This window comes from Toxotes jaculatrix, chromosome 16, assembly GCF_017976425.1.
Source record: "Toxotes jaculatrix isolate fToxJac2 chromosome 16, fToxJac2.pri, whole genome shotgun sequence".
NCBI classification, from domain to species: Eukaryota; Metazoa; Chordata; class Actinopteri; family Toxotidae; genus Toxotes; species Toxotes jaculatrix.
This window is the reverse complement of record NC_054409.1, coordinates 5733317-5754123: the sequence shown is the minus strand read 5'-3', so window position 1 is coordinate 5754123 and position 20807 is coordinate 5733317. Positions and strand designations below refer to the sequence as shown.

Here is a 20807-nt window from a genome sequence, read left to right as displayed (position 1 = left end):
TTATTTTGTTAAAGGTGGTATGTTGTATGGTTATTAAATATGTTTAGTTTTAGTGAGCTCCGCTGCAGAACCCGAGCTGTGGTTTTTACATTTCGGTCAACAGGCGGCAGTAAGGAGCCATGTCTGTTTTAAACCTGCCTAAAACCCACGAAGAAGACTGTGAAGCCTCGCCATGGCGGAAACAGAGCAGCAACCAGGTAAAGCGCAGCTCAATGCTACTGGTCAGCATTAGCAAGTTCTGTGTCGCTTGTGCCCTGTTGTGTTAAAAGATGGCATCGTTAGCTAGGTACACCTTACCGCTAGGTGTGGCATTTAACAAATTCACTTTACGTCTCTTAGATAAGCCCGGGAGGCATGTCACCGTTCTCAAGCAAAGCTACCATATACATTTTGTTTGAGTTGGTTACCACTGGTGCTTGTTGTATATTTGCGCACCAACTTCAGCTCAAGGGTTGTTTTGCTAGCGGTCACTCAACTTTCTTTAAAAACCCTCAGCTGCGTGTTTCACTGTCTGAGGGGTTAGCTAGCATGTGGAGAGAATCTGCAGGAGACATGTTCCAGTGTTGCACCACTGCATTTCACTCATTTATTAAGAACATCAGGATAAACTGTATTTTAAAGTCATAGGGAGAAAATATCACCAACCATGCACAAAACGCTGATACGACCAGTGTAGCCGAGTATTCGTGTTATTGAAGCGACTGAAACATTGTGATTAAAGGGCTACTCCGGCAATTTAATTGCATTTTTATAGTGTTGGTGGAGTCACAAGAGACAAACACGAATTGTCAAAATTGAAGCAGCTCTTGAAATTCTACTTTAGATCAAGCTCCATAAAGACTGAATCCTACATCTCCTATATGTCAAGTTAACAATATTAGATCCAGTAAATACTGAATTTGCGTATTTGGAAACCTTAATGTTAGCGGCCATAACACTGCAATGTATCTATTTTCCAAGTGGAATTTTCTTCAAATAGTGTTTTAAATACATTTTTTTCTCAGGATCTGCTCCTGAGGATGAAGCACCTCAAGTCACATACATGGTGCCCAAGAAAGAAATCAGCATGGTCCCTGACATGGGCAAGTGGAAACGATCTCAGGTAGGTGCCTGCCTGTGTTTGAAAAATTACATGTAGGCCTTACTCCGTGTGATACTGGGACTGAAATGAGTACACTTTTTTCAAATCAGCCTTTAATACCTACTGATGTCCTACAGCAGAGGTGTCAAACCTTTTCCACAGAGGGCCATGTGGCTGCAGGTTTTTGTTCCGACCAATCAAAAGCACACAGTTTGACCAATAAAGACCGAGATCAGTTGATTAAATGATTCAAGTCTGGTGTGCTGCTGCTTGGTTGGAACAAAAACCTGCAGCCACATGGCCCTTTGTGGACCAGGTCTGACACCTCTGTCCTACAGATTAGAAGTGAATTTGGTATTAAATTCATCCCTCGTCAACAGAAATGTCATAGGCTTTGATGATGTCTGTATTCTGTTTCCTGTAACTGCATAAGGAAGTAATTATAACTTAAATCTGCACTAAATTAAAATCTAGGTAAATTAAATAAGTTATTAAGTTCTTGAAGGGTGTGTTTGAATAGTTCTTTCTGATGTAGTCAGAGTGGAACAAACAGTAGTTTATTGCACTGGACATCAGTCTACTGATTTTACTAGATTTTTATTCTATACATTAACCTTATCGTGATCATTCTTAAGTTTGTATAAATATTCCTGTGAATATCTTGACATTGATCTTAGTTTTTGCAGTGGTTCACCTGTCCGGATACATTTCAAGTTTTCAGCACGTCTCTCCTTTTTTTAGGCATATGCTGATTACATGGGCTTCATTCTGACTCTGAATGAAGGTGTCAAAGGAAAGAAGCTCACGTGTGAATATAAAGTGTCTGAGGTATGTTGCCCACATCATAACCTTTTTCTTGGTGACTTTAACATATACAGAATTATTATTGTTGAGGAAGGGCATCTTGCAAAATGTAAAAGACTGTCACCTCAGAGCGAGGAGTCTGACCGATTGTGCCTGCCCCTGAGCTAAATGTGCTGCTTTGTTGTTTCCTTTTTATGCTCATGCAGTCTATCATGTGATGATGATGATGTTTTTTTGTATAAAGGTCATTTACAATGTTGTCTTGTGTGACAGACAGTGGAAAAGTTACTAGATCTTTTGGGGACTTTGGACCGATGGATAAACGAGACCCCACCAGTTGACCAGCCATCACGCTTTGGTAATAAGGCCTACAGAACCTGGTACGCCAAACTAGACCAGGTTAGTACACACACACACACACACACAAATTATCACACTGTCCCTGTTCATACCTGGCATTAACGTGTCTCAGGTGATCCGATGCACCAAAGACACACTGAAGACACGTTGATATTCAGTCACTCAGACCACATTTGGATGTGGTCTGGGCTGCATATGACCACATTCTTTTGGCAGTGTGTACACAAATGTGTCCTGGGCCACACTGAAGGACTGCCTATATGACTGAACGTCCTCTGTGTAAGTTTGTTCTTATTTGTGTGCCAACTGCGTCATATTTAAGTGTGACGACAGGCGACATCAACAGGCAAAATGGATTCTTGTGGGTGGAAAACTCATGAAACTGGTTTAAAAACGACAGCGCATTTGGTCTTTGAAAACAAACTTAATCTTTATTTATTTGCATGTAGAATGCGATAGTGAGACCAATTCACAAGTGGTCACTTGAGAATGTGGTTGTGGAGATGCACTCTAATCCCAGGTGTGAACTGATGCACTTAGAGCTGTCCACTTGTGATCGGATCACCCAGGACACATGTTAATGCAAGGTGTGAACAGAGCCACTCATGCATACAACCACATGTTCTATGTGTAGACAGTGATGTTTGTGTGTGTGTGTGTGTGTGTGTGTGTGTGTGTGTGTGTGTGTGTGTGTGTGTGTGTGTGTGTGTGTGTGTGTGAATAGGAAGCAGAGGCCTTGGTGTCAGCAGTGATCCCTGCTGACAAAAGTGCAGCAGTTCCAGAGGTAGCTGTTTATTTGAAAGAATCTGTGGGGAACCCAACCAGGATAGACTATGGAACAGGTAACAGTGCTGTGTGTCCATGTTTTATTTCAGTCCATAATTATAGTTTTATAAAAGACACTCTGTTAAATCTGCACTTTAGCAGAGCGTATGAGATAATAATAAAGCCTGCTTTACTTTTTATGTACAGTTAAGTAGTTTAATCCTGTAGTTCCAGTGACACTAATAGAAACTACAGTAATTAACTATCAAACCTAAACCATGCAAGAGTCTTAGGGATTTCAGTGCATGCTCGATGCTCAATGACTTTCATTAACAATATTTGCTGCATATGCAGCTGCAGAGGTTAACAAATCAGGAACCAGCTTTTGGAAGCCATCCGTAGCTTCTACCCAGTATAATGCAGGTGAATGGTATTTAGTTTCTGATGCTAACAGCACTGAAAAATTGTAGTTTAAAAATTTTTATTGCAACATCTCTCTTTAGAGTCGGTGTCCCTTATTCCTGTAGACGCGATTTATATTGAAATGTAACCAGTTTTGATCCATTGGCTGATTCCAGCTTCCGGTTTTGAGGGCCAATCAGAACGCTCCTGTCCTTAACCCCGGTGGGATCTGTCCTGTCATGTTGAGAGATGTCCTGAAAGCCACTGTTTATATTTAGCTGCTGCGTTGCTACTCTTCAGAAGCGTGGTCCTTTATCACACTACAGACGTACAACACAGATAATATTATTTGTTTGACCACTGGGAGGTGCAATGATACACCGCAACTCCACTGTTTTTGTACAGAGTAGCTTGATTCACAGTTTTGCAAAGGCAGCAGCTATACAGTCCAATAAAAGTGGAACCATGGGAAATAAATCTAGATTAGACAAAATATTTATTGTTCCACCTAAAAGACTACACTGGTAGTGCAAATGTTTTTAAATTTTAAAATGTAATTATTTTGAAGCTTATTTAAGCCACCAATAAGTACATGGAAAATAAGGTAGTAATGCTGAGTTTAGGAATCCAAATTTGTTCTGCACACAGATCATATTGATGTTTAAAGATCTCTTCTGTGTGTGTGTGTTTGTCTTCTCAGGTCATGAAGCTGCTTTTGCTGCGTTCCTCTGCTGCCTCTGTAAGGTTGGAGCTCTCAGGGTAGATGATCAGCTTGCTATTGTTTTTCAGGTTTTTAACAGGTGAGCTGTCGCTTTTGTGATCCTCTTCATATTAAGTAGAACTACACAGAGAATGTGATTGTTCTTTTTTTTTTTTTTTTTTTGGGTGGTGGTGTTGGTCGGTTGTTCTATGGATTACACCATTCATGTTCCCCTCAAGATGTTTCTTGCTGACTCTGGTGATCCTCTGATGTTGTGCCACGTAAAAATCTGTCCATGACATGTGCACTACTTTCTGCTCACAATCCCACAATTCAGTGCAACAGCATTTTGAGAAAAAAAACAAACAAACTGTTGTGTGACTCAGCACCTCTCAGTGATGACACAAAATTGGAGGTTGGAGGTGTGATCAGGATGTTTTAAGCAAACAACGTAGCTACTAGTGTAGTCAGTGGACAAACAGTTGTTAGCAAGAAATTACATAGTTCTAAACTTACATCTGAAATATAAGAGAGCTAAAAAATAAAAACTTGAATTGGCTCGAATTGGTACGGCAGAACCAACACTATTGTTACTGTGGATACAGTGGTGTTTACAGCTGCTCAGGAAGCCTCTGGGTAAGGGGCATGACATTTCCAACTCATGCTTTAAGCGCTTGACCCATCACAATGGAGTGGACCTGCTGAATCTGAGCAGACTGTTCTTTTTAGGGGGGGGGGGGCTTAAAGAGACAGAACAGAGCATTTCAGTCAGAAGATACAAAGAGTTGCTGCAATAATGTACAGTATGAGAAAAATAATGGGTTTTCTTGAATGTTAAAGCATGTAAAACTATTATAGTAGACCCCCAAAATAAAAGGATGAACCTGTAAATGAGCATAATATGGGAAGTTATAATTACTGCTGCTTATTTCAGATGAACTCTGGACACTTGTCCTTGTTATCCTGAGTTGCCCTTTCACATGTGCAGAGCACAAACGGAGATCGTCTGTGTGAGCTGCGTTCTCACCTACTGGAAATAGTCTGTTTGGTTTAGTTGAGGGGTGGAGCCTGGGTTGAGTGGGCAGGAGGCAGGATAGAAACGTCATCAAAATACCCACTGGAACACTGTGAATTCTCCGGACAATGACCTGCTCTATTCACACATCGGGCAGGGGCAGGGTAAAGTCTGTGTGATGGCCCGTTCAGTGGATTTGGACATATTTGCATTCACATATACAGCTCCTCCAGCTAATGTTTAGAAAAGTTCAGGGCTGCAGTGCATGTGTGAAAGCAACAATAGAAACTTGCCCCCCCCTTATTTAGTTATTTTATCTAACTGCATTTATATTGTGGTATTATTGGTCTGCTTCATGCTGCCATGCATGAATATAAGACATTCCCCTTTGGTTATTATATCTATAAACACCTTCTCAATTGATTTTCTAAAAAATATATTATAAAACAAAATATTAGAGAATAAAACAGTGCTGATTCTAGCGTGTTGGGTACAACATTAGCTCAATGGTAATATTGATCACTCTCTAATCCAACCCTCTTATATTAACCTGGTTGTGTGTGTGTGTGTGTTTTAGGTATCTCTCAGTGATGAGGAAGCTGCAGAGGACATACAGGATGGAGCCAGCTGGAAGCCAAGGTGTGTGGGGACTGGATGACTTCCAGTTTCTGCCCTTCATATGGGGCAGCTCCCAGTTTGTAGGTAAGAACCTCAACACAGCAGGTCAGTAAAAAACTATAAAAACAGTTTTTCCCTACATATGGCATATGTAGGGACAACCTGTTTATTTTTTATATATATATATATGTGTGTGTGTGTGTGTGAGAGAGAGATATATGATATAGATTATATGATGTTGGTGTTACACTGTTATAATAGGGAATGAAACAGAATCAGATACATTTAGACAAATGTGTGAAAATGTGAAAGGCTGAAGCTGACATTAGTAAATGCAGGTTGATGCTCTGTATTACCACACAGGAGTAACTAGGACTGAACAGTTCATCGTTTTTAGATCAGTTTTACATCTCATTTTCAGAGAGTGCAAAGGAAAGAAAGCTAGAACCATTTTCAGAAGCCATAATTAATAATCTGAACAAGCTGCAGCAAGTGACAGTTGAAGCCAGCGGGTGCAGATTTCATAGACTATAACGATAACCGTCACCATCAGGTTTACTCTGCTGTGGTTTAACATCAACTCAGTGAGTCAGCACAACAAAAAAGACTCTTGGCTGTTGCCTGGTTAATAAGCTTGCTGCACGTCATTGTCTGCACATTTATACTCTGTCAGATAAGATGCTCTACTTTTCATTTTATGTTTGACAAAATAAAGACTGAACTGTATAATTTTGGGTCTTTCCCCCCCATGTAATCGATAAAGGTTTAACAACAAGTAACTGCATTATTTCATTGGGTTATATTCATGTGGAAACAAGACAACTTTGTGAACATTTTTGGTTAAAAGCTTGTCTTGTTTACACCACAAATACAGAGCTGTAGTTAAACTTATAGGAAAATAATTGTGTAATGTAACTGGTCCTCATGTATCATTATCATATATACAGGAAATAGTGAAGGACAGACAGAAACGGGATAAGGAAGAAGCATTTTGTGCCATCATACTTCAGAGATAGACCCTGTGTGGTCACTGTTTTCACTCACTTTTAATGGGGAACCTGCTAAAATAAGCAGAGTAACACACATTCTCAATGCACCTCTGCTTTGACTCACTTCTTGACTGATTAGGGGAAATCACCAGGCTCGCGATGACCCACATATTGCATATGTGTTACCTTGGTTACCAAATGATCTTGCATAAATATAGGCTTTGCATTACTTACAGCTTACAGATCGGGAGATAGCCTCCTCTGTAGTTCAAGATGAGTAGCTGGATTTAATAGCTGTTTAGCTTTTCATGCTATTCATCTGGGTGTTTTAGTCCACACCAGGATTTAGCTGACTCCAGGCTTTGCTTTCACACCGTCACCAAAACAACAGAACCAAACAAAAATAAGGTGTGTTTCCAAGGATCTTTGACTATATAAGCAGTTCATATAGAATCAACTGAAGCTCAGCAGTGTGAGGATATTATGAAATGCTGTAAAACAATAATATTTAACTTTTGTTTTTAAAGTTGAATCTTAATGTGTAATAGGTCTTTGAGAACTTTCGTGATCCCTTAGCTTTTGTGGCACCATCAGGTCCAAATATCAGTTTGTCCAATACCTTATTTTATCTACAAGTATAATGACTTTAGTTCCACAGAGTAATCAAAACAGAGGATTTTAAAGGTTATATTTGCTGTTTGTTCCTTCTGTGTCTGAGAAAACAGATGCAGCAGGGAATATGAACTAAGACTCCTGTTCTGTGCTGATAAAATGTCACTGCTGTTGTACTGTTCATCACTGTTAAATGTTTGAATCCCTGCATCTCTACAGTCCCAGAGGTGAGTCTGAGCTCATTGAATTGGAAGGTGAATGGTGACACCTGGTGGTGAGCGTGTACACTTACACCTCAATCTCCCCCCCCCTCCACCTTCTCCCCAGATCACCCAACACTGGAGCCTCGTCACTTCATCGATGAGCGGGTGGTGAACGAGTATCACCAAGACTATATGTTTCTGGAGTGCATCAAGTTCATTAATGAGGTGGGACAATCAAACACACTTCACACTTTCTTTATCATCATGTTTCTTACATTTTTTTGAGTAGATTTTACACACATTCACCTGTATGTGGTACACGTGTGATACTAACTGAAGGCACAGCTGGTGGTCAGAATAACAAGAATGCAGCCTTATGCATTTCACTACAAAATTAATTCAATGAAGTTTAGAAAACTTTAAAGATGCTCTAAATAATATTTAAATGTTTACACTTGAACCAAAGTGTGTTACCGCCAAGGTCTCATCTCAGAGTGACGAAACCACTAAGAATCATTACCACTCTGCAGGTCCCCCTCAGCTCTGTGGAGCGTGTTTTATTTCTTTCAGCTTTTAGCTTTTGGTTTCATAAGCTTCATAAATGGAGCATTTATCAGCTAAAGAATCTGATGTTTTTCCCTTATGAGTTGGTGGAGAACAAAACATACAAAATATTAAAATACAGTCCAGAAGCCTGAGACCACTTTGTTTTTTTTTGTTTTTTTTTTGTGTCACTTTCTATTCATCTCTCAATGCAGATCTGCCTTTGAGATTTCTGCCTCCACCCCAGTACAGTAGGGGTGAAAGGAATTTTGTTTGTTGTGCACACTACATTGAAAAACTTGCAAAAGCCACATCTTTTTACAGACCTAGCCCCTTATAGCTCAAATTATATTTCTCTGGGTGGCATGTAACCGAAAAATGCTTGGGTGCCACTCAGATACACATAGATGCAGGTTTTTTTTAGACTTGCATGTTGTATGTTCACACTGGGACTCATCTCCTGTCAGGAGGTGAATCATCCAGTTAGCTTGCTTGACACACAGGTCTGCACGATGCGTTGTTGAGATTTGGGATTATTACACAGAACTTCCTGCTGTTTTGCCATGGTTTTTAAATTTTTGTTGGTCTTAATCATCCCAGGGTAATAAAGAACAATCTATCAATTCTCTATCACCACATGTGAAGAGCATTGCAAATATGGTTTACACTCCCCCAATGGACGTGACCCTCACACATTTAAATGTGTTTTTTTTTTTTTTTTTTTTGCTATATCGTTTCACTATTTACATTTTAGATTATTCATCCTAGGGCTGTTCAGAATAATAAAATATTAACGTATACTGTATATTTAACATACATATGTAACATGTACTGTTTGATTTAAACTGATGGACCACAGCTGAAAGGAGTTTTGTTCAGGAAAAGGAAGACAGGAAAAAGGTAGATGGATTCTGTTGGTGGAGTGCCAGAGCAGGAACCCGGCGCTTTGTTTTTTGGAGGAAAAGGAGGGGAGGGAAGTGGGGGAGGGTGCTGGTGGAGCAGCAACATCCTTTTCCTCCTTCCCAATCAGACACACCACCTCCTTCCCTCTCTTTCCTCCTCCTCCTCCTTCTCCTGCTGCTGCTTGACCTCTCCCTCTCCTCACATTCATGAAAGGATGCTGCTGTTGTGTCATGAAGGGTGTCCATGGTTCTCCTCATCCATTCCTCATGGTTACCATTTTTTGTGACTTTTGTCTGCCTTTTTTTTTTTTTGTATTGTTTTGTTAACTTTAATTTTGTGACCGTTTTAAAGCTGAAACAGTTAGTTGGCTAATCAGTTAGTCGAGTGACTAAATTACTCGGAAAACTGGTTGTTTTGGGGTTTTTTTTGTTTCCAGCAAAATGCCAAACATTCCCTGGCTGTAGCTTCTCCGGTGTGTTGCTTTTGTCTGTTTTTATATTATTTGCGCTGTTGCTCAAACAAAACATTTGAAGATGTCATCGTGGGCTCTGGAAATTGAATTTTGTTTGTTTTTTTTTCACTTTTTCTTGACATTTTAAAGAGTGTTGTCTGTTTTTGCCTGGGTTTCTCTCCCTTTTGTTTTTTGTTTTTAATCTAAATGAAATGTAAGTTAGCACATTCTCCCAGACAACACAGAGGCCTTGCAGCCAACAGGAGGCCTGCTAGCTTTGATATAGATACCTGCAGAGACCACAGACAGGCCAGTAAAAGACAGTAAAGAGATTCGATTCACAAACACCTTCAACTTGCGTGAACACCATCACAGCACTGAGATGGCAATAGTCTCACTGTGATGTACACAACAGTAACATGGGACCTTTACCAAGTGCATCTGTCCCATAGTTTTCTGACTGTATTTTGCAGTCACTTTGAAAAAAATTTTTTTTTTAATGAATATTTAAAATTTGCCTGTAGCTAAAATGTAATGTAGAGAGTAGAGCTAAATAAACAATAGCACTCACATGATTGGCTGAGTGCTGATCATATGATTGCAGTTATGAGACAGGCACATAGGGAAGCATCCCAGCATGCACGAGTGGAATACGCTATGTGTATTTCAGTATTGTAACTGGTGTTGTTATGTTCTACTTTATGCTCCCAACGGTTCCACACTTACATTATTGTTATAAAATTAAGTATTACGTTAGTATTTATGCTAAATGAAATCATTTACCTGTAGTTTATAAACTTATTTCAATTTAAAATTCTTTTAGCAGTGTGTATTTTTACCGTAGTATGTTTAACTCTTTATCACGAAAATTTAGATTGTGACACTTGCACCAACAGATCTGAGTGATTCTCAGTCATTTTGTGTTCTCATCTGAAATCATCATTATATTAGCATCTTTCAACAAATGTCTAAGAAAAGGACAGGGACTACGTGGAAATGGGGTCAAACAGATAAACAGGCAGTGCTGTATTGTTGTTTGAAGCTTCTGACAAGTTCATTTGTTCGTTGATGAAATACTGTTGGTGGCAAGCTGCTAACTGGCTAATGCTAGTCAGTCACAACAGTGTGTGGAGATTCTTTCTATATTCTCTCTCCTCTTTACTCTGCTGCTCTCCGCTAAACCTCTTGATATTTTATTCATCATTTCAAAACGTTTCAGGAAATAAAATAGCTACTGAAAAGGGAAAAATCAAGCTCTTCCAACTAACGAGCAAGCTAACGGCCATTTAGCAAACGGGTTAGCTTAATAGGTTAGCTTGGCCCCTAACGGGACAATAAGATCACAGTTTGTTCAAAAGACATATTTCTATCTTCGACTCGTGTCTCGTAACTGTCTGCAAGTCATTTCTCCTTTGTGGAATTGTTTATGTATAAATATGTCTAAGAGAGGAGGGTGAAATTAAAGTGAATTATGCTGTACATCTAATAAGCTACGATACCTCCCTTGCATTTGGACTCCTCGGCTGTCTGTCCCCTCAAATGTTAGCACTGACCTTTGAGGGTGTTTGTGTTGAAATGAATTGAAATCACCATAGAATTTTGGAGTTTAAAATGCTGGTGTGGTCAGGCCTTCACCCGGCACACTGACTCCAAACCATTAATATATTTAAAAAAAACCAGCATTTTGTCGTCAGGCCTCCGTCAAGTTCAAAACTTAGTTTTGACTGTAAACCCTTCCATTTTGCCTCGTCTTATTCAGTCTCAAATCCAGGTTTGTTTTTCCTCTTTTGTTTACTGTTGTTCAGACGGGCCTGTGAGCATGCACACCCAAGTATTTTCCTCCCATTCGCACACATATGGATACTTAAAACTCAAGTTCTTTTTTTAAATTCACACACAAGGCTCTAGTGTGCGTGTGTGTCTGTGTGCGTGTGTGTGTGCACGTTGTCCTAAACATGAGTCACTTCCTTCACCACATGCTGCTGTGAATCACTCCTTCCTCCAGGGAATACGGGCTGTCTCCACCCCCCTTTCCTCCCTCTTCCATGCCCTTCCCCCATGTGTTCTCATGTGAGGCCCTGGAAAGTGTCTAGAGCAGTGTGTGAGTGTGTGTGTGGGAGGATGGGGGGGCAGGGGGTTTCGGGGGGATGGGAGGGGGACCAGAGGGAGGGTGGTGGATATGTGTTGGGGGGGGGGGGGGTGGAAAAAAGGAGAGGGTTGTTAGATTGATGCCCCAGGGTCTGGGTTTGGGTTCCTTGGCCTCTTGGGAGAAAATGGTGGGAAAACAGTCTATAGTCCTCAGTTCATTCATACATTTATAAATTCATACATTTGTTTTTGTCAGTCTTACTTATTAAACTACTTGTTTGTTTTCCTGCACATTTTGCTAGTTGTTGCCGTATGTAACACACTCGCAGATGATTCCAGATTTTCTTCTTCTTTTTAAATTGTTATTTAGGTGATCACAAGAACAACAATCAGCCTTTTGTTCTGCATGCTCTTGATTAGACAGCTGAAGGCAGTGTAATCAATGAAAAGAGAAAGCAATTTCAATAATATGCAATATTATCAGTAGCTGTTTTGCATGTTGTGGGCCAGAAAACCAAAACAGTGAACTGAAGATGCTATAAAACTTTACAGAACAAAGGGCAACTGTGGATTTGTCTCCACGAGTGACCATTTTCTCATTCATATAGTCACATGATCTAATATTATTATAAAAAATACTGGTTATAGCAGCTTTAAGGTCTCAGACCTTTGCATAAATCTTTAGTTATTTACCAAGAATTTGAAATTTGTTCTAGTCTGCCATGAAAAGAGATCATCACTGGAATCCATTGTAGCTGACTAAACCCAGCCAAGTTTCATCAACGAAGAAACTCACAACTTTTTGGAGCCACTTTTACCGAGCCTACTGAGGGAATGACTGATACTGTAAAAACAGATTTTGGACATATTTTAATGATGGTTTCAAGAGGACTGAAAGTCTTCCCTCTTTCTTTGTTTTGTAGATGAAGACGGGTCCGTTTGCTGAACACTCCAACCAGCTGTGGAACATCAGTGCTGTTCCTTCCTGGTCCAAAGTCAACCAGGGCCTGGTCAGAATGTACAAGGCCGAGGTACGCCTTCTTCCTTCTCTGACTTTCTCACTGATCGATTCATTGATTAATCAGCCCAGAAAACAGTTTCTTGGAGAAAAGAGTATGTGCAGGTTCAAAAGCCTCAATTTACCAAAGTTTAGCAGTGATACGGTTTTGGTAACTTTTAGGCCAGTCCCCAGGGAAGAGTTTTTCACTCAAGTGCTGCTGAATGTTAGTGGTTTACCTCAGTTCTCAGCTCAGTGTGTCCCATATGTACATGATCTAAATTTCTTTATGGTTACATATCCACGTAAATGAAGCAGCTTTAATATGCCTTCAGTTTTACCCTCAACCAGGAGGAGTTTGGGATCAGTGTGGTTTATCAGTAGTTAGCCAGACACAGCTCCTCTCCGTGACTTTACCGTAAGCGTGTTCTTGATAAATGAAATCAGATCTTCGTGGAGCGTTCGTATATTTTATGACAGTACTGCACGTTTTGTGGACCAAAGAGCTGTGTGGTTCAGACTGTGTTTAACACGGCAGAAACCAGTACTTTTTACAGCGGGGTGTGTAGGTGGGGGAGGGGTGAGTAACACACAGACACAGAGAGGCACAGGCGCTTATTGGGAGAGAGAGAGAGAGAAACCAGCTGGACTCAGTCAAGACCAGAAACTTAAAGACTGAGACAGGGCTCCGAGACTGAGCTCAGTACGAGTCAAAAAAGATCAGTTAGAGATCTTAATAAAACTTCTTGAGACTGGATTCGGGTACGACAACCCTAGATGGCGCTAGAGGAAAAGTTAAGCGATCATCAAAGTCCTTAGGATACATCCTCTGGGAACCATGAAGTTAGCATTTTTTTGGGGGACTTGCCATGAAATGTCTTCAGCATTGAATGGAGTGCAGACATTTTGACCCTTGTTTTAACCTTATAAATGACAAAGATTACTAGCATATATTGTCATACTGAAGCTTGAAGGAAATTAGTTTCCTAGTCGCTTTAACTCCAGCTAGCTTGTTTATTTAGGATACAAAGAGGCATTGCTACACTTAATGGTGTTTCCTTTCTTCCCTCTGCGCTGCTGTCACAGTTGGAACTGCACGTTTAAAAAAAAAAAAAAAAACATGGCCAAGAAAGTAGAAAACAAAAATGTAGCTGTGTCAATTGGATTTCTTGTAATCCTTCACCCTAATTACGGAAACTGTGTTTTCTTGTTTACATGACATTTAAGAAATCAGGTTACTGCCGAGCACCAACTGTGACCAGGATCTTTAAGAGCAAAACGCCCTTACTGCCTCGTTCTGTGGGTAGTAGAGGAGAGAGGCAGGAAAGGGTTAAGAGAGGAAGGGAGAGAATGGAATTGTGTGTGTGTGTGTGTGTGTGTGTGTGTGTGTGTGCGCGAGCGCGGTTAGGGGTGGGGTTGGGGGGATGTCTAAGCCTGTTCTTTCCCCGCCTGCATGCCCACATCCTGTGTTTTCCAGAGCGGCCTGTGAGTCTTCCCAAAGAGCTGAGGGGCCAAGCTGTCTGCCCCCATCCCCTCCTCCTCCTCCTCCTCTGCCATTCCCTTCATTAAATCCTCCCCTCCCTCTCTGTCCCGACCTTCCTCCAAGCCTGGAGCAACCATCAGCAGACTTGCATTCCTCTCTCCCTTTTCCTGGCCCCACACAGGGTTTTCGGGCAGAGAGTTGTACTAGACCTAGAAAAGAGAAGAATCCACTGTTTTCTGTCTGAGAGACGAGTTGATTCTGGCGTCCCGTGGCCTGTTTGGACATAGAACTGAATGTGTGAAATGACAAACATGCTCAGTGAAACAATGGAAACCAGGCTTGAGAGATATTTTACAGGATAAATTGTTCAAACTTTCAGTAAAGATCAGCGACCCCCTCCCCTTCGCCTACAATGTACATCTGAAATACTTCTACTAACATAGTTTTTTACATGTTACACCTATTTACTACAAGTCATTTAAAAGTATTTTCCCCCTTATCTCAACGTGTTCAGTTCATTTTAGTGCACTATAAAAAAAAAAAATCAACTTGCACAGACATGAAACTTTGTTGAGATAGATAATTCATCACTCTGAAAATAATGTCTGCTGTTATGGTTGTCAAAGACAAGCTAAGTTTTAAGTCTCAACAAGTTTACACACCAGAGGCTACTGGACAGAGACCAGACCGTCTGGAAAGAAGAAAACTAATTCACAACACTTTGAATATAAAACTTTTGTTATTCTAGATTTGTTTTATTGTTCAGTTTTAAGGAAATAGTGTTAATGTTGCCAGGTATCCTTTAGTCTCAGATTAAAAATTCATGTTAGCTTTAGTCATATTTCGTCGACTTCATCCATTTTATTTTTTGTCAGTTTTCATATGTCTCATCTCTATAACGTCTCCTCATCCATCATTGTTGTCAAGTCAAACAGGAGGGAACAGTGTATTAGGTGGGAACTACTTTCAGTGGTGGATTAATACACATCATGTGCTCTAGTGAGTATCACAGACATCAGGATGGTGTAAGTGGGACTGAGTCTAAATAAACTACAGTGTGTGTGCCCATGGTCATGGAGGAACATGTTAGTTTATTGGTCAGTTTTTTAGTAGGATAAATTCATTATTGGTTTTGGTTGTTTTTATGGGAATTGTTGACAAAAAGAAAAACACACAATATCACCAGATATGTCCTTTAAACAATAAGATATTCTTGAGAAAATAGCAAACAGTAATTTAAAGAATGTATGACATGGGGAAGACATTTAAGATAAAGAGCATGAAGGATAAACTGGGTTTACCATAAACTTCATTTGACAATATTAATTAAAGTGACGATCTTGAAGATTTCAGTCCCGGTTGGTTTGGCGACACCTGCAGTTACTGCTGATAACAACAAATGTGGTTTAAAACTACAGGTCACAGAATTCTGGGCGGCAGCAAAATAGATTATTGTCATTTTAATAAAGACGTCAGGTAATAATTGGCCTTTTTCAATCTTTCTGTGAGCGACTGTGATCAGATTTTTGCGAACAGCAGGACACAGTGAGAGGAGTTGGTTACCTCGCTGAGAGGTTGGAGGTGTGCAGCCTGTCACCTTCAGCTCATCGTCTAACCGCTCGCTGTGGCTCCTTCTGCTTCCTGCCTCTCACTGCCTATATTTCAAACTGATCCACTTTCCAAAAATTCCCAAAATGACCATTATCTTATTTTCTCGATGGATTTTTCCTGAACAATAGTGGTTAAATGCTTTTAATGTGAAGTTACAGCAGGAGGAAATGTTCAGTTTGCTTTATTAGTAACTCAAAACAGTGTCACCACAGGAACCCAGTTTGTAATACTGCAAATATATATAAATATTGCAATACTTTGATCAGTGGACCATAGGCTGAGTCACCGTTGTGCTACCTCATTCAGTAATAGATAGTGTGGATAGAACAGACAGTTATGGTTTGGTCTGGTTTAACAGTGGTTTAACATTGATTAAATATCTGTTTAGACAAAAGTTCTCTGAGGCGCTTTCCTCCATCCCAGATCTGCCCAGACGATCATGACCTGATAGTGTCACCACACAGACGTACTGTGCACCAGAGTTCAATTCCACTGTTCTCCTCCAACGCAGTCTCCCAACCCCCACTCCAGACACCCGAAACCCCCACCCTCGCTCCCCAAAACTGGGTCCCTGTCAGTGCACACAAAGGCCCTTCTCTGGGCTGGTCCATGGCCATTTTGAACATGTTCTAAGTGAAAGGCCAGTGGGATGAGTTAACTGCAACGCTCCTTTCAGGTCAAGGTTATAGCTCTGGGTTTTGGCTTTGGTGTAGCTCCGGGACAAGGTGTTTGGAACAATCCAATACTAAATTTGGATTTAGTATTGGATTGTTCCAAACACCACTTTATGTGGAGGTTGGTGTGAATCTTAAAGTCGGTAGGACTCTTCAAACTAGTCAGTTCTGAGGTTAAAGTCAGACGCAGGGCTCAGATACAGCTCAGCCAATTTTTGTCTTTCTTTATTCTCATGTAATTGACTTCAGGAGGGTTTGTCCTGTTTGTCCGAATATTGTGTGTCTTTTGTGTGCGTTTGCTGACCCAACACAATGAATCTTTAAGGTGATAAATTCTGTAAATTTTGAAACATACCGAAACCTCAGTCATCTTTTGAGCACTTCTCGTGTTAGTAAAAGGTCCCTCCCTCCTTCCTTTCTCCTCCCATTTTCCAGTGTCTGGAGAAGTTCCCTGTGATCCAGCACTTCAAATTCGGTAGCCTGCTGTCCATCCAGCCAGTGAACCCATGATTCTCATGGAGGAATGCCGCCGCCGCACACGACGGAAAGACCAAAATCCCAACAGTTTGGAACCAACATTCTTCCCTTTCTCTGGCATCCTCACGCGCAAATACAGCAGTAGCAGAAATCAACCACACGTAGTCTGACACGCATTTATTCCCACATGTGCACGCATGTGGTCATGAAAGCTTATCATCCACAACAAAGTGCAGAGCATGTTGTGGTTGTGATTTCGGAGCATCCTCTTTTTTTTTTTTTTTTTTTTTTTGGAAGTGTGCTCATTGACGCTTAATGCTTGAATTTACCTCAGAGTTTGGATCCTTGTGAGCAGTAGGCTCATTCACAGAGTGAGATGATACAAATAAGACTTTGTGTGACTTATTGAAAAATCTTTTGTTATAATATTTTTGTTCAGTTTCAGCTCCGTACTTGGTTTTCCTTCTAAGGCCAAATGTTTTAATTTAGTTGCAAATGTACCCATATTTTAATTGCCCACTTCATTTTTATCAGTTCAGTTGTGGTAAACACTGTAAATTGACAAACCATACTTGAATAAATTCTTGTGGTTGTGCTGTGCAGCTTTTTGTTCCCCCCTCAAAATTCTCAACCCAAGTGGAACTTTTTTTTTTTTTTTTTTATTACTCCAGATTTGACTCCAGTTTAAAATGACTCTATGCTGTTAAATCCTGGATGTGTTCCCACTGGCACGTTTGAAAGATCGCTTCACGTTTCTTAATTTAATAAAAGAAAATGCTATTTTTGTGTTATTAGATTCACCTGCCAAACCTGATATAATAAATTTCTGTGCTTTCATCTTTTATTTTGTGTTCCCCACCTTGTATTTGAAGTTTGTTCTCAGTTTTCTTGGTTACATTAAAGCCACCGTGCGTGAAATTTGAAAATTTCCCACTTTTAGCGCCACGTAACGCTGTGTCTTCACAGTGTTTTGGATAAGGTTTATTTATTCACAAAAATGTCACTAGAGAATTAAAAAAAAAGAAGAATTTCACTCGGCAGAACTTTAAATGTACCGCTATAAATTATAACATTTAAATTATACATGTTATGTAAGTTGATTTTGGTATCATATTTAAACTCGAAATTCATTTAGAATAAAGCCTTGTAGTTCTTGTAGTAAAATAAAGTTTTTTTTTGTCCTCTGTACTATCTGTACATGGCTCATATCACAGGTCTAGACTCATAAATTTTGTTTGTATCTAACAGAAAACTCTTGTAAATAACTTATATGTGTTACTTAGGAACATACCTGTTCATAGAAGTGATTTTCACATGAGGCCACGTTTTATTGGAAATAGACCGTCGTCGTTCCTGTGACCCACAGATGAACCCAGCAGTGAGGCAGATGGATTCTGAGATGAGGGGAAAAGTGTTGAATATTGCATGAGTCAGGATACTTTATACTAATCCTTCATGTGAAGGATGATACTTTTTTTAAATTATTTTTTAACAGACGTGGTTAACAGGAGTAAGGGAGCGCTGATTAACTTCGGATTTACAATTCCGAAAACAATGTGCAACAGAGCCTTTTTTTTTCTATTTACTACTCGCACTAATAACGACTGCAGTGGAATTCCCCTTACATACAGGATGTTGGACTGTAGAGCGGAGACTGACGGAGTAAAACACAGCAGTACAAAGGCGACTAAAGGACTTTGTACGAATGTTGTTGAACCAGAATAGCAGCTGTGTCCCATTTCAGTTGAAGCCTCTGTTGTACAACCCTTGAAGGTGTGTCCTTCAGAGGACAGAGCTCCCCAGATGAGACGTTCTACAGATGAATTAATACAGTATTGTGAGCTCCTGCCCCTTGACTCCCAGAGAGTAAAGGCACTGGTGCATTCAGGTGATCCTCTTTAACTCAGCACCAGGTCTTGGTTTTCAGTCGGTGGTGATTATATGACATGTATGAACTGGTCTGCTGAAAAAGCCATGTTCCTGATAACAGCCTCAACATGATTCTCAACACAACATGTGGGCTGTTAAACCTTCGGTCTGCTCTCAGATTTGTAAACACAGTAATATGTTAACTTTTAAAATCCTGTGCACAATTTGGGATACAGAAACTGACAGTTGTTTGCCAGTTGCCCATCAAGTTGAAGTGAAGTATCACTATTAAAACTCAGGTTATCACACAACCTCTGAGGTTAATCACTCAGGCGTTTCCTGGTAAGCACAATTTCCTGGACTCTGAACATGGAAAATGTTGACTTTATGAGTTGATACCGAGTGTGCCTGAATTCTCTGCTCACACACACGAGTGTGCATGATGGATTTGGGGCACAAATCTGAGGGGGAGAAAAAAAAAAGGCTCAATTTCTTGGCTAAACATTTGGAAGAATGTTTGGAATGGGACAGCTGTGTCGACCCGTTCTGACACGTCTGGGCTTGAAATGTGGATTTCAGTGGAAGCAGTTACTGAAATGGGATGCAGCTACAGACTGAAACAGTGCTGGAAAGTAACTAGGTGCATTTATTTAAGTGCAATTTAAGTACAGTTTGAGGTGCCTGTACTTTAATTGAATATTTCTGCTTGATGCCAAGTTATACTTCTACTTACCTGAAAGCAATAGTTGCTTTCCAGTTTAAGATTACACCTAAAAAGCCTATGACCTCTTAGTTGGGGCCCCTCAGATTTTTCAGAAGTCTTAGAGTTGTTAGCAGTTCCAATTACTGTGTAGGATAAAAAAATGACAGAAAATAAAAATGAATACAAATTTGTGGATCGAAACTTCTCCCATTTCCTCTTCCATTAATCAGCTCACGACCCCTCAGATTTATCTTGTGATCGTTTGGAGGGGCTCCAACCCCAAGGTTGGGAACCACTGGATTAAACTACCTATAAAAACTGTTGTGTTAAAACTTGTCCCGCCCCATTCAACTACCAGAGTAAAATACTAATGAAATGGGAATAAGACATGTAGAACCATAGAACCTGTGAAGAACAGATGACACTGACTGAACTACAACTACAAGAAAAGGTATGAGGGTTTATAACAGACAGGAAATATAGAAATGAAAGAATAAAGCGGTCAGTTAGGAAATAATCATAGCAGGATATCACTTGATCAGATTTCAAGTTACATGCAAAAATCTCATTTTCTTCCAGGAGATTTTCTGTGGGTGTGGCCATTAGTGTGAGTAACACTGACCTAGTTTGTTTTTATTATAATATGCTCATTAAGTGCTGTACTTCATCTGAATATTCAAACAGGGGTGTGTCCTATTTCTTTAACTGTTCAACTGGGGCGTGGTTTGTGTGTGTGTGTGACAGATTCCACTCGCTTGTGCAAGACATGTGGTCTGTTTTTTTTTGCCTTTCTAACTTATGCAAATAAGCGAGTCTCCATTTGGGACATGTAAATTATATGCAAATACTCTAATCCTACATTATGCAAATAAAATCAGGGTGTGGCCCTCTTTGTCATGTAAATTTGAATGTGGTAAGATATTCAGTTAATCTGCAAATATGTGTGTTTGAAAATGAGGCGTGGTCTATTTTTTTTTTTACAGTACGCGAATCAGAATACAGCCCTGTTTGGGTAAATGAATTTGTGACATCTTTAACATGGGACTAAGGGGCGTGGCCTACTTTTCATTACATATGCCAATAGTTCCGTTGCTTCGTTTTAGTTAAATACACACACTACACACACCCCACACACACAGCTCATTCCCAGTATTGTTCTAGTTTTCAATTTTCTGTCTCTGTCATGGCTTTGTTGCATAATCAGCAGATCATTTGTGTTCTTCAATTTTTTTTTTTTAATCCTGTTACTTTTTATTTCCAGAAGCAAGAGAAAGTTCTTTGATCTCTATAAACCGTGGTAAACAGTGCAGCAGAAAACAAAGGTTTTTAGTGGATGGAAATACAAAATGAAAGTCAGTGTAACTGACTGACACCTCTTAACTGGTTTGGGTATGTTTCAGCAAGAATTGGTCACCGATATGTTGACTTAAAGTTATAAATTAGCCGGGTGCTAATAATC

General features: G+C 40.0%; 1 protein-coding gene across 1 annotated transcript; it reads left to right on the top strand.

Moving 5' to 3' along the window:
• The first annotated feature begins 49 nt into the window (after nt 1–49).
• On the top strand, nt 50–17369 carry ptpa (protein phosphatase 2 phosphatase activator). The gene is made up of 10 exons (XM_041059507.1): nt 50–197; nt 1005–1102; nt 1823–1909; nt 2159–2284; nt 2970–3087; nt 4113–4212; nt 5705–5829; nt 7674–7774; nt 12458–12565; nt 16735–17369. Exons 1-10 carry the CDS (start codon nt 173–175, stop codon nt 16807–16809), a joined length of 963 nt encoding a protein of 320 aa, XP_040915441.1. The 5' UTR covers nt 50–172; the 3' UTR covers nt 16810–17369.
• Nucleotides 17370–20807: the final 3438 nt, after the last annotated feature.

Coding starts and splice junctions, on each gene's coding strand:
- ptpa (XM_041059507.1), top strand. CDS start 173: ATGGCGGAAACAGAGCAGCAACCAG. Junction 3,088..4,112: donor CAGGATAGACTATGGAACAG/GTAACAGTGCTG, acceptor TTGTCTTCTCAG/GTCATGAAGCTGCTTTTGCT. Junction 12,566..16,734: donor TCAGAATGTACAAGGCCGAG/GTACGCCTTCTT, acceptor CCCATTTTCCAG/TGTCTGGAGAAGTTCCCTGT.